Raw genomic sequence first — 14,445 nt, 5'->3', positions numbered from 1 at the left:
TGTTGCTGAGGACACATTTAAGGTCACGGTGTAGTTTATGTGGACTGGAAACACTGGAGCTGCCTACAGTATGTGTGTACAGTCGTCTGTTAGCTCGGGAGGAGAATCTGAAAGTCCCAGTTTTATGTCAGTCTGTCGCACTCAAACTTGCCGGTGTGTAGACTGGAGAAATGATCTGTAAGTTCATTATAACACAAGACACGAGATCATTCCCAAGACAGAGAAGGGATGATATTCAGCTTTTTGTTTTTTTAATTTAAAACTCGTACGTCTTCAGATGCAGTTGAAAGAGACAGAAACTCGGGCTGATTTGTTTTTCTTTGCTCCTAGATTGTCTTTTCTCTTTTGATTGGCCTTGCAACTTCACAACAATCTATTGTTCCTTAATAATGTTGTGACTAAATCATATGTGATTTTTCTATTAACTGTTGTTCAATTATACGCATTACCTTACCCCACATCAGCTATCATTTAATTTGACAATTCATTGTGGTCTGTTTGAGAACCACAAACGGCACAATTTATGCTAAAAGCTGTATTTAACCTTAATTGCCATAATTGGTATTTTTCAGTGGCGCAAGGCTAAAAATTATAGTGTACTATTTGAGCATATAACTTGTTGCTAATTTAGCAATCTTTGTTGTATTACAAAGAGTATGTCCTGTTTTTTCAATAATTACTATTCCTGTAAATATTTGGACTTCTAACCCTGGTCTGTTTGAAGCAGTGAGATGTTAGCAGAAAGAGCTGGGGGGAGCCAGTGAATGAGCTGTGGCTAACGCTAACATTAGCAGCTTAACTGGCTTGACAGGGACATTAGTCCCAGGGGTGAAACAGAGCATGTCTAATTGAGTTACATAAATAAGTCCTAATGGAGCTTGGTGGGAGAGATTCTACCTCAACTGTAAACGCAATCAACTGTGAAAATGTCAATCTAATACCTGTGGTTACATTAATTAGTCATGTTTTACTTAAATAAGATGACACTTTTTGTTTTGTTTTGGTGTGTGGCAGCATGTCTGTCCTTAAATTCCAGGTAGTAAACTATTTTTCAGATATGTCTGCTGATTATTTATTGCACTAGACTATTACTTTAATATTCCTTTTATTTATTTTAGCGATTGGTCCACGTGTCTGCTGCTGTGGCAACTTGCAAACAAACCTTTGGGTTCTGTTAACGAGGCTGTAAAAGACCGTGGAGCCTCCTCACGTCTCTGTCTACCTGTCACCGTGTTTGGGTGGTAATTTATGACCGTGAGGTGTGTGTCCACACATAGCTGCTGTCTCCATTCACCTGTTTGTGAAAATGCCGCCAAACGCTGTGTTAGCAGTGCCAGTGCATGTATGCGTTCATGCTCGCGCACATACTTAATTGCATTCGTCTCCCGGTGCACAGAGAGGAGACAAAGTGCATTGAGAAAGCAGTAGCAGTGTTGGCGGCGATGGTGGTGGTGGAGGAGAGGTGGGGAGGAGACGCGCTCCAGCCTGCAAGCCCCAGACGGGCTGGCTCCGGAGGGGCTGCACCCAGGCACAGAGCTGCCTTTGTCAGGATAATTATCCTGATGCTCACCCTCAGCTGGTGGAGCTACCAGTTGGTATGGTTACTAACGCTCTAGCGCCACCATTCATCCGTGGGAGAAGCTGTCTCTGTAGGGATACCAGATAATGTTTCATGTATGTGAAGTTACTGTATATCACGTTACCTGCAAGTAACGTAAGAGCTTTGGATTTCGTGTTAGAATCTGACCGATATCAGATTTTTAGGACCGATATTTGGAGATTTCAAAACCCTGTTTCCCTGAAATTTGTTAGGTGTAGTCAGCACTAAAATATTATGACACCTGAATTTAAAAATAAAGTTCCTTTATGGTTACAACAAGTTTGTGTGCGCATGTGTGTTGTCAACAGGAAAGTTGTAGAGTGCCCCCTGATGGAGAAACTATGCAACATCACCACTCGTTAAATTGTTGGATGGTGTTATTTCCCCGCCTTTTTTAAAAAAAAAATTCTATTTATCACTTGTTGTAAATACCTTTATCGATAATACTGATGATATCAACCGAGAATCTGTTGATCCATATACTGGTCGGGCTCTATTTTTGTATTAAAATAATAATTTAATTTTCATCTCTGTATTAAAGGACTACTGTAAAGCGGCTCATTGTCTCTGGTCCACCAGTGCATTACCCAACTGAACACCTTAAACCTGCTTTTAAAACTTCTCATCCCCAGTCCCTGTGACGCTGCTTGTCTGTCCTGCCTCGATAGGATCTCGAGGCTTTCAGCAGCCACATGGGCCTCGGCCAAGAGGGACAGGCAAACAAGCAGTGCCAGAGGAGAAAAAGAGGGAAAGAGATAGCCCAGGTATCTGCCAATCCTCTGTATGTATGTGTGTATGTGTCAGGGAGGAACCAAAGGATTATCCCATGGGAGTTAAATGAAGCCTGTCCAAAACAGGGAGACTCTGGCGAGGTCTTTAAACGCCTTCTGTTGACTGTAGCTGCTGTGTCAAAAAGCTGGCAGTGAGCCAGCAGGTTTAAAGTACAGCAGGAAACTCTATAGGCTTGATGATATAGTGCTGTTTACAGTCGCAGACAAGGATCCATCTTCGCCAGCCAGTCTGCCTTCCTCTGCTTTTTTTTTTCTTTTTCATAGCTTTGCGTTTGGAGCCGCCCCCTCACCTGCCGCTGAGAGCACTGATCGTTTGCATATGGAGAGACATGATTTTTCTGCCATGTTTTCGGCCCACATTTCATTCTGCCTCATGAGTTGCAGGGGTCTTTTGGAAGTAGCTTAAACGGTGGTAACATCAGTTGATGCTTGGATATGTGATTCAGGAACAGATTGTTTAATTTTGTGGCTAGAAATTGCAATTTATTTTCAGAGAACTCAGCCAGAAATCAAGGTTTAAATCCCCTGAGCTTCATTAATCTTTCTTTGCTCCCCTTTGTGTTTATTCTTGTCTTTGTTTTCTCCTTCTGGGAGCTCAACTTTTAACCCAGTGTTTTGACCCAAAGTATCCCGCTAACTTTCTTTTTAGGGTTCCAAGGCTTGTTTTCTGCGGGACATCCCCTTCTCGGCTATCTACTTCCCTTGCTACGCCCACACCAAGGCTTACCTCACTGAGGAGGATGGAAGAATAGGGCCAGCCAGGATGCTGTTTGCCGGAGCTCTGGCAGGTAAAGTACGTCCATCCCCTGGAGCCTTTACACTTCAATATAAAAGGAAGGACAAACTAGTATAAAATTTAGAGGTAAAAAGTAGTTTGTATATAAGATCAGAGGCTAGAGTGCTTGAATTAAAATAGAAAGCATTGATTTTATATGTGCTTTTGCTGTATTTGTATTTTAATATATTTTAATCACTGTCTACCACTGTCAAATGAAGAGTGTCTAATGTCTGACCCCTGCACATGTGGTGTACTTCCAAACAGATCTGCATCTATATGTATATGTATTACATAGTAAGCACTTACTGGCACACATTTTATGCATGCACACATGTAAAAATGGTCAAGATGACCTGCTGAAGTTCAGATTGAGCATGAGTGTTTCAGAAACTGCTGATCTGCAGGGATTTTCTCACACAGCCATCTCTTTTACAGAGAATGGTCTGAAAAAGAGTAAATATCCAGTGAGCGTCAGTTTTCTGGGTGAAAATATCTTGTTGATGTCAGAGGTCAAAGGAGGAGAGACAGACAGTTTTCAAAGTATGCAGATAAATAACCACACTGTGTGCCACTCCTATCAATAGGACAATATACAATGTGATTACATATTACACACATACACACGTGTATGCTATATGATTCAAAAAAGGTTGCCTGGTTTGATGAGCTTTGGTTTCTGTTATGACATTCAGACTGTAGGGTCAGAATTTGGCATAAGCAGCATGAAAGCATGGATCTATGCAGCTTTCTAACAGTCCGTGCTGCTGGTGTTGATTTAATAGTGTGGGGAATATTTTTGGCACATCTTAGTCGCCTTAGTGGCAGTTCAGCATTGTTTAAACACCACAGCCTACCTGAGCGATCCTATCACTTTACAACTACAGTGTACATACATATTCTCAGGCTGCTTCCAGCAGGATAACACACCATGTCACAAAGCTCAGATCATCTCAAACTGGTTTATTGAACATTGCAGTGAGTTCACTGTACTCAAATGACCTCCACAGCCACCAGATCTCGAGCCACCAGGGCACCTTTGGGATGTGGTGAAACTATTTCCAGCACCTTGTTGACTCTAAGCCGTAGAGTCATCTACTTAACCTAAGGTCAGTGGTTTGACCCCTGGGTCCTCCAGGAGGTGAAAGTACACTCAGGCAGATTACTGTGCATGTTGAGGTATCCACGGGCAAGATGGTAGCCATCATTGTGTGCATCAGAGTGTGAGGGTGTGCAGCTAAAGTGCTGTGTGTGTGGGAATCTAGAAAATGGCTATGTAAGTGTACCTAATAAATTGGCTGGTGAGTGTATATATTTATATTGTATTAATATGTACTGCAGTTTCTGTAAAGTTGTAAAACAGCACTGTTGGATCGCCCCTTGTTACACCACCATTATAACCGGCCCTGTTACAGTACAGCATACATTTTTATTACCTGCCATTACCCATTACTGTTTGGATCTCAGATGGTATGTTTTATGCAAGTTCTCTGCAGGTCATTTGTTTAGTCTACACAGTCCCATGTTGCATTTTAATAGCTTAGCCTTTTAGTGTTTGCCCCTGGCTTGAAAACCAGTGCTTTGGCTTGTAAAGTGACTGACCATTCCAAGCGAGCCCGAAAGGCTAAAAGCTTTGCCCCCGATGCGACATGCACAGCCCTGACATTTATGAAATAAAATCTTTGGCCGTTTCGAACAAAGTGCGAGAGCAGGTTTCGCTCTGCTCTTTCTTCAGACGTCCGCGAGCCCGCAGTAACAGTAGCAGAGCTCGGAGTTTGGGAGCCAGGCAGCCTTTGACCGCAGGCTCCATGGCGGTAGCTGCTAATTAGAGCTCAGTGATTGGGGACTGGGGTTTCTGGAGCTGTGCTGTAGGGAAGCGCCTCGGTTGCCAGCCAACCGGGCCGGGATGAAGGCTTTCCAGTCGTCATATACTGTACACGCACACGCATGCACAAAGATGGTCGCGCGTACTGCTCTGTTAAAGAAGCAGGGTGAACAGTCCCGTCCTGCCTGTAGGAGAACTGGAACAGCAAAACAATCAGTTATGATTTAAGAGCTTTATCCATTGCATAAAAAGATGATTTAACCAAAGAAAGGCTTAAATATTTGATTTATCCTTAATAACAGCCCTGCCAAGTTCAAAAGCTTTACAGCATTGGCATGAACGGCTGACTATTTATTTTGAATCCTCAGAGATGTGTCAGCAGCACTCTCTTTTTGACGCAAGGCAACATGGAAAAAAAATCATAAATCCTGCCTCGCTTCCAACTTTTACTTTCTCACCGCAAGACTGGCAGCCACGGCTCACAGACTGAAACGAGCCTCATGACTTCTTTATTTTTTTCATTACTTTGACGCATTTATCATCCTTCTTTCACATATATTTATCAGCGGTTGCAGCATTCTGGCAATTAGTGTTTTACAGTCAGCACAGGAAATTGAATTACACGCTCAGTTTGTACAGCATTATTTAGCTAGGCATTACTCTGGTCTGTGAAGAATGTAGCGTGGACATCTCCAGCTCACATTAGCTCCGAATGGGATAAATATTGGAGGGAGGGAATTTTTGGCCGAGCTGTGGGGGTGTAAGAAATATCCACTCGCTTGTTTTGTCACTGTGAAATATGGCGGGAATATTAATTGTTTCCCGGCAGAAAATTGAATGTTTTACTTGAACCTTGCTTTGGACACCAGGTCGGCAACCGCTCACAGTCAGCGCCGTCTCAAAAGCCACTTTGGTGCATCAACATCGATAAGACAGAGTCAGCCTGCTCTCAGTTTGCACTTGATTGGAGTCAAGTTGGCAGGTTGTCTCTCTGTGATAATACGGCAATTAACAAATGTAGCAAAATTAGCAAATCTGTTGCTGTCTGCTTACATATAAAGGCACACCGACTAATTACATTCAGACTCCACCCAGAACCTCAGACAATTAAAACAGAAATTTACAAATTTGTTTGCAACCAGTTGGCTTGAGCCCCCTACTGCAAAGAGACACAGTGCAGATGATTTGCACTTATCAACCCAGACTGACTCAGATTGATTGCAACGTGTTGTTGGCAATCTGGCAGCAGTTATTTGCAAACATTTGCCCATCTACCTGAGAGTGACTGCAGTCAGTCTGAGTCAGGCTGCGGTGGTTTGGAGACAGGTTGCCTCCCACCTGTCTTGTCTTGCAGTCAGCTGGTTACTACAACTAATTTTTTTTCTAACCAAGGTTTATTTTTACTCTAGTCTGACTGAGCCATTAAGACTAAGTAAAAAAGGTGAAGATCATTTCAAATATTTGGAAACTACGCAGATTCTTCCAGAGGAAGGAAGTGAAGAGAAAGTGTGAGGCGTCATTGTCTCAAAACAAAGACAGAGAAAACAGTCAGGCACACAGTATGCGACTAAGGCCTAAAGTTGCTTTTATTCATGTTTTTTTGTCAGGAGATTCTTTTAGCTCCCACAGTTGTTAGATATGTTAGCAAGTTACTGTAGATAGCTAAAGCACTTGCAAATATAATGATTTTTCTCGTGACTTTTAAAGCTTGGAAACATTCCCGTTTTACATAGTGGCACACAGCCACAGGTCTTGAGGTTAGAGAAGTCCACTGCAGTTTTCTTGTTTTCCTGCTTCACGTCCTTTATCCTGTTGCTCATGTGTGCAGCTACGCAAAAATACTTCTTTGCGTTTGTTGTTGTTTTGCAGCCCATGAGCTCTGTCTGTCTCTAATGCTTGCAGATTTCTTTTTTAAGTGAGATGGCACAGAAGGGACCAAGAACCAGATCACAGCTAGTGGGATATTTGGTTTGGGAGCAGGGTGTTCTTCTAATTCCAGAAGTAATGCTTTAGCAGACACGGCTGCAAAGTAAAGCACAAGATTCAGCTGCTCTCAAAATCCAGTCTAGTTATGACTGTAAAAGTGAAGAGCAGTGTCTCACTGATCCTTTCGGGGTCAGGTTTCAGGATTTAGTGAATGTGAATATAAAACCAGTCATGTTTTTCAAAACTTAAACAGTTAAACTTTGCAGACTTTATATTATATAACATTATATAGTTGATTTGCAATGATTTTTTTGTTTGTTTTTGTTTTCTTTCCATAAAACGTGGCAGTATGGTTTCTTGAACATCCCTAGTAGCAGGTAATAAAATTTCAGGGAGGGCTGGGGCCCCCTGTAGCTACACCTCTGCTGTTTCTATGCACTTTTCATGTCGATCCCATACTGTGTGGGGGATTTGGTTTGATTACATTTTGTAGAGATAAAGATGCTGTCATCATGGTTTATCTTTTTTAAAATTTTGGATAAAGTTCTGTTTCAGCATCTGTATATCAAGACTTTTTATTCTGTCAAATGATTTTAAAAGTTTAAAGTTTACCTTTATCTGAATTAAAGGTCTCAGGATAGTCAGTTTTATGTGTGTGTAGATATGTGTGTATATATATATATATATATGTATTCAGACGTCTTGCCTGCTCCCCTCCTCTCCTCTCCGCTCCTCTCCTCAGTTCAGTGCAGGTGGTCAGTCTCCACTGGGTGCCAGTCGGCTACCTAATGCCGAGTTGATCAGGCTTGCTGAATAGCTCGTTTTGCCGTTACAAAAACCAAGAAGTCAGAGTAAATCGTCAAGAGGGCAGTTGATGGTAATGACCGAGCCATCAATGATTGGGCCCATTCATGAGTGAAGTGGCTGGAGTGGGGGCCTTGCAGTCACTCCCTTCAGTCAGCCAGTCACTTTGAGCGGCACACGGGGCACAGTGTGCATTTCTCTCATTACCGTCCATTGTCTGGCCTCTTTCAAACGGCTGTAGGAAAAGTGGGAGAGAGAGGAAAGGAAGAAAAAAGGTAGAGATTAAATAATGGCCTGGATTGGTTGATGGTGAAGTGATAGGAGCTGGCCCCTACTTGTGTATAGTGTATGTATGCTGCAGACATACTGCAAGATGGTAAAGATCCAAGATGACGTGTTTCAGAAAGGGGAACAAAGACGGCTAAAAATCCACTCGATGAGATGCGGTTTCAAAGATATGCAAGATTTCAATCAATCGCTGATGGCTGCTTTCTGCACATCATCTCATTTGTTTGGGCCTGATTTTGGATTTTGTGCGCTCTGTTTAGAATCAAACACGTTTGGACCTTTTAGAAAGCTCTCGAGTTCTTTCTGCAGGCATGCCGGCCGCCTCTCTGGTGACCCCGGCAGACGTGATCAAGACACGGCTACAGGTGGCGGCGCGTGCTGGCCAGACCACCTACAGCGGCCTGATGGACTGCTTCTGGAAGATTCTCAGAGAAGAGGGGCCCCGCGCTTTCTGGAAAGGAGCTGGAGGTACGCTCATGGAGTCAAACACAATTACAACACAATTCTTGTAATAGATTTACATTGATTTGATCATAAGACATAAAGCATAAACAGACACTTTCACTCTCCTTGCGTCTCAGAGATGATTTTGGATAAACCAACTGACCAATCTGGTTCTGCGTTTGTGTAAATTGCGTCTTTATTAATTAAAATAAACACATTTCTCCGCTGCAGCTCGAGTGTTTCGTTCTTCGCCTCAGTTTGGGGTGACACTGGTGACCTATGAACTCCTGCAGCGCTGGTTTTATATCGACTTTGGAGGACAGTAAGTATCTTCAACCGCACAGAAACAATAACAAGCCTTTTTCTTCCTGAATGCAAGCACACAGTGATGTCACACAGACCCTCTGACAGTCGACAGTTTCCTCAAATACACAACTTTTGTGAGCACCCATTTGACCTCAGCGTGTCGTTTCCCCACTCCTGGGACTCAAAGAGCCTCATCCTCCTCTCATGAAGGTCACTGTCAAGAATAATTCACTCCTTCACTCTAAACCCCGTTGGGGAACTTGGGTTGCCTCCTTTTAATGGACAGCAGACACTGCGATGCACATGCACGCATCGGTCGGACGGCTCATTCGTTTTCCATGTAGCGCCCTCTCTCCCCGCTCGCTCACAGCGACACAAAATCAGCTGCAGATCCAGTGAAAACTCGCTGCGGTTTGGACCTGAGCAGATCCTTTTCTTGCTGTCTGTGTTGGCAGCGATTCACAGAGCGCGGCGTGAAATCTTTGAGGGATTTGATTTAGTTCTGCTCTCAGGGAGAACCGTTGAGCCGTTCCGCTTTTGATTTTCTATTAAGATTGTTTATTTCTGTGGCGAACAGCATTTCGAATGATAATATTAATTTAAGATTTAATAATGATGATAATAAAACCCCTGTGCGTTAACAGTTTGCAGTGTTTATGTTGTTGAACAGTTCCCTCCCTTCTCCTCGTCTCTACCTCTTTTTTTTGCTCCTCTCTCTCTCATCATGTCCCTCACTTTCTCCTCCATCTCTCTCTCTCCACACACCACAGAAAGCCGGCTGGCTCCGAGCCCACCCCCAAGTCTCGGATCAGCCTGCCGGCGCCCAACCCCGACCACATCGGAGGCTTCAGGTTGGCCGTGGCCACATTCGCTGGCATCGAGAGCAAGTTTGGACTCCATCTCCCACGCTACACGGTGCCGACGGCAGCGGCCCCTTCCAACGTGAGCACCCCCTGAACCTCCACGGGTGTGTGTGTGCATTTGAGGGGGGGAGCTGAAGTGTTTTTCATACATAAAGCACCGAGAAACTATCAGGTCCATTTAGTTTTCACAGTATTTGAAGTTATTTTGTTCTAATTATTGTATAACAGCATCTATATGCGATCTCACCGATTAGCAAAGTGTGTAATTGCTACAGGGCTCACGCAGTGTTTGTTTCACAGTGTTGTGTTATACTAGTTAAGTTTACACTCCAAACTCGTACACAGTATGCACACAGCAGCAGAAGGGCTTGCACAAATACACTTGAACACTTTCTTTAAATATCGGTGGCTACTTACTGTTGCAGCTTTTTCCAGTGTCTTCCTTTTGTGTTGCTTTATAACCAAAAGCACATTAATCACATGATCATAAAACCGGCTACACACAAAAAATACAGTAAATGTGGCACTTCTGTATATATTAGAAATCCAGACATATTTTCATATGTGTGCGTCTGTTTTGATTGAGTTGCTCTTTTCAACTATGTCTCGATTTATGGTTGAATGAATCCAGAAGAATACGACGAAAGAAAGAAGTTTTGAATGTAAAAGGCGCGGCGTTAACGTTGCGACCGTACATAATGTTCACCGCTGTCAAGATGTTTGGGTTCAGGTCTAAATGTATGCAGATGTGGAAATATATGAAGGAGTGCGTGTGCCATGGCTCTGTATTTAAACTTGTACGGTGCAGAGACTGTAGGAGCTACATGTGGTGTGTAATAATTGTGCCTTACTGAACGTATGGCAGCAACATGTGTGGTCGGAGTAAAGAGACACTTGTATTAGTAAGTATGGTGGAGGTTTTATTTGCAGTACTACTTCCTGGTTGGAGGTGGAAATGAAAGCAACACAGCGGCTCCCGGGCTCTGCTTTAATAGTCAACATTAGCAGGCTGAACAGCAATCACTCTGAATTACAATATACCTCTTATTAATCGTCACAGTTCATTAAATAATATACAGTTGAAGCTGTCACTGAGTACAGAGGACCACTCGATTCAGCTTCTGACGCATCGACTCGAACACTGACATAAAGCAGCTCCATGTGTGATAACCTCGCTCCATGTTAACCCCACATTTCTGCATCTGGAATATTTTGGGAATGCGTTGCATGCAGGCTTAATACAGACAAAAAGAAGCACAACATAAAGTAAACATGTAAACGAAACATGACTAGTCTATGAAACCTGCTCCATTATTAATTTTTTTTTTTTTTTAACAGTAGTGCGAAGCATTGTTACAGTATACACACCTCCATAAGGCTAACAGACTGCTGCTCTTTATATACTGGAGGCTCACGAGTTGCAAGCGACGCATCACCTGAAGTCGTTGGACGAATAAATAACAAATCGGTACAATTTGATTTTAGAAATGCAAAAGTACAATAAAAAACAAACAAACAAGAGAGGAACATAAACGTGGAGAAACAAAACCCAAAGTGAGTGAGAAGCACATGCTACAGTGACACCAGCAGAAGCACACCAGGTCTCTGGATCCGCCCACTTTGGTTTTGGAGTCTTTCTTTTCTACGAAGCCAGCTCCATAGGCCCCTCCTCCTCGCCGTCAGCACGGTTAGCACGAATCTCCATCAGCGTACGGGCAAAGCGCGCCCAGTCGTCCGTGTGGGCCACCGAAAGCTGTAAAAACCACACAGGTACACGGTGTGAGGGAAATCACGTACATCACTATACGGATACCACAGCATGACTTAATAACGGAAGGAAATGAGCAATAAATCTGTCTGTGCTGACATCAGATCCTGGTACTGATGCTGGAACAGCGGCCGTGCCAACATAGAGGACTCCCACAGAGAATCCACGCTTCTCCCGGTTCCAGATTTTTCCACAAGGATAAACGATGTCATAAAATCCCATAAATTCCTGGCAGATTACTTTTAGCATGAACAAGCAACATGAGATAAAGCAGTTGTTCTCCGTGATCATTTTCCAGAGTTTAACCGCGTGTCTGTAAGTATGGTAAACAGATGTTCGGTGTTTCGGTGTCTGAGAAGCTTTCATATTCTCTTCAGTTGTTTTAACACTGGACAGGTGACATCTGCTCATCGGTTGTGATGGAGCCAGAGATGACCACAGATCGACCTTTAACCAGCTCGGCAACCACTTGCTGTCAGGTGCCGTCTGCAAAAAATTTACAAAGCTATTGCTCTGCACATACGCAGCAGTTCACATTAACTTCTCACATTCAGCCTGCACCCACAACCCCACAGATCTGAAACCAATTCCTCCACAAACATTGACGTAGTTGATGCAGGGCTTAATTTAACTACAACGTGACACAAGAGCTCAGCAACCTTGCTTTTATATAGGAATAGAACCACAATACAACCAGCTGGCAACCAGTTGAGTCGAGTCCCCTACTGCAAAGAGAGGAGTTGCAGTCATCAGTGCAAGCTTATATAAACGTGTTGGCGATCTAAAATAAGACAATTGTTATTACAAACCTGTCACTCGCTCAGAGTCACTGCAGTCAGTCTGAGACGACCTGTGTGGTTATTTGCAGAAAGGCTCCCTCACACCAGGCAACTTGTGCGACTGCTTAATGATCCAAAGTAGTTCCCAGAAAATCAATGCGATCACTAATTCTTCCTAGTAGCAAAGAAATTCACATCCGAGCTCTAAAGGCAAAGTCATCAATGAAATCACATAGATTCAATATTCGGGGCCATAAATGTTTTCCATAATTTCATTGATAGTTCATTTAATTGCTGCTGAGACATCAAATTGGTCAATCAGATACTGTCACTGGAAGCACGGCCTATGATGCTGATCTATGACAGCAACGCTTCTGTACTCACAGCCAAAGCCGTGACATCACCACATCAGCATCATACTGACCAAAAAGGTAAAAATAATCATTGCAAACAGAGTATTCAGAGCAGTCTGAAGCCTGTGTTTGTATAAGCATTCAGAAGAGAACTATGAGCGTCACAGGTTCACTTTGGTGTTTGATAAGAGAACATGAGGCCAGTATGAGATGTCAAACTGTGTTTTATTCCTCATAAAGTGTCTTGCTAGAGTTGTGCACAGCAGGAGTCAGAGTGAGTGGGACTGAAGTCGCCACCCAAGATGCCTGCAACCGCTTTGCCTGCCCAGGCTGTAATTAATCGGGAACCAGGAAGAGGGAGGCAGCCATTTTGAACCACCCCCCAAGGGGCTGGGCTGGCCACAGCGGGGGGCTCTGGCAGATCGCCGTGTACTTGGTGCCTGAGTGACTTCAGCGTTAGCAGCAAGACAAGAGGCCCAGAAACACGGCTGGCTGGGCTGAAGTCAGGTTTTTAAACAGCAGCAGCTTCAAAATGCTTCATGCTGAGGAACATGATCTGGAAAAACCGAGCAATACCAGTAAGGTCCTAATAAAAACTGCTCTAATCTCTGATGACACAGTTTTTTCTCATTTGTACTCAGTAAAATAAAACAGAAATAACAGTATTTGGTATTTTACTGCACTGGAAAACTCTAAAGGGCTGCTCTAAGTCCCAGGACCACAGCTCTCTGGATGAAACTGCTGGCATCTCTTTTTTTCACATGCTGTTCCCAGTTATAGCTGTATGGGGGAGTTTGTAGTGACTTTAATACCCACAATACACACACACACACACACACACACACACACACACACACACACACACACACACACACACACACACACACACACTCTTAGCTTGTTGGAGTCATAAAACCTTTCAGCCCCGCTCGCTCTTATTGATGACTCTCATGGTTACCATGAACTCAGCATGGAGTCCACCAGCTCAGCCCCTCTCCAGTTTACCACACAACAAAAAAAAAAAAGATGCTAAAATTAGCCGAGCGGCTAGGCTAGGCTGCACTCACATGGGATCCTAACCAGAGCTCTCTAAACATGAGAGAACATACGGGCACGGGCTGGCCGCTTTGTGGTGACAGCAGTGTCACGTAGAGGCCGTTTCACATGAAAGAGATGGGGCACAAAAATATCAAACATTTCCACTGCAGGAACCTTTTTGAGGGGGTTTAACAAAGCAGGGAGAAAGATCTAAATAAAGGTCTAGGGAAATTACTTAACCCCTCACCCCCCTGCTTATGGTTGCTTACGGGTCGCTGCTTTCTTTGTGGGTGGAGCTTGCAGGACCACACATCGCCAAGCAGGATTTTAACCATCTAAACTGTTTGTTTTTAAAATTATGGGTAGATTTACTAACACTGGCCACTGCCTCCTTAAAAACATAAACTAAATGAGGGATGGTTAAAGGCGTGTTTGTGCACTGGTCCTACAGGGATCCAAAGTTGTTGCTGTGTACATTCACAAGGGGGCAGTGTCCAGAATACGCAGAGTAACCAGTACTGTTGACTGCTCTTGTGGAGACACTGGTCGTTTAGCTTCGCTAAGCTTAGCTTAGCTTCAAATGCAAACTTGTTGTGTGACAAATAACACACTGAACACACTTTTGTGTTCAGAATGTCCCTGTCAAAAAATGCAGATCTGTTTATTTGCATACATAAAATTTGAAAAACCAAGAAATTCCAGCCGTTGGGAACGACCGTAGTAAGAATAGGTGTGTTTTACACATCAAGTGTGTAAAACAATGAAAACTGTCCACTGTGTTCCTCTTTCTTCTCTCTGTACTCTGATGTTGTTCTTATCCAGTTTAAGGAAATGTGTTAATTGGTTGCTAATTATTCACTAATCTGACACAAATGTGGAACCATG

At 43.4% G+C, this 14,445-nt stretch overlaps 2 protein-coding genes across 13 annotated transcripts in view; one reads left to right on the top strand and one right to left on the bottom strand.

Annotated features, from left to right (window-relative positions):
- Positions 1-13,566, top strand: part of LOC120726709 (calcium-binding mitochondrial carrier protein Aralar2) — a 53,547-nt gene extending 39,981 nt beyond the window's left edge. For all 3 annotated transcript variants that reach the window (XM_040020515.1, XM_040020516.1, XM_040020517.1), the window contains 4 exons: positions 3,041-3,179; positions 8,319-8,477; positions 8,685-8,775; positions 9,530-13,566. In XM_040020515.1, the coding sequence (XP_039876449.1) occupies positions 3,041-3,179; positions 8,319-8,477; positions 8,685-8,775; positions 9,530-9,716 (576 nt within the window). In that variant the 3' untranslated portion in view covers positions 9,717-13,566. The remainder of the gene's footprint in view (positions 1-3,040; positions 3,180-8,318; positions 8,478-8,684; positions 8,776-9,529) is intronic.
- Positions 10,957-14,445, bottom strand: part of LOC120726710 (cytoplasmic dynein 1 intermediate chain 1) — a 65,960-nt gene continuing 62,471 nt past the window's right edge. For all 10 annotated transcript variants that reach the window (XM_040020523.1, XM_040020527.1, XM_040020528.1 and 7 more), the window contains one exon: positions 10,957-11,375. In XM_040020523.1, coding sequence (XP_039876457.1) covers positions 11,265-11,375 — 111 coding nt within the window. In that variant the 3' untranslated portion in view covers positions 10,957-11,264. The remainder of the gene's footprint in view (positions 11,376-14,445) is intronic.

The sequence above is a fragment of the Simochromis diagramma genome, unplaced genomic scaffold (assembly GCF_900408965.1).
Source record: "Simochromis diagramma unplaced genomic scaffold, fSimDia1.1 OVJJ01000753.1, whole genome shotgun sequence".
Lineage (NCBI taxonomy): Eukaryota > Metazoa > Chordata > Actinopteri > Cichliformes > Cichlidae > Simochromis > Simochromis diagramma.
The sequence above is the reverse complement of the archived record's forward strand: the minus strand, read 5'-3'. Positions and strand labels throughout refer to the sequence as shown.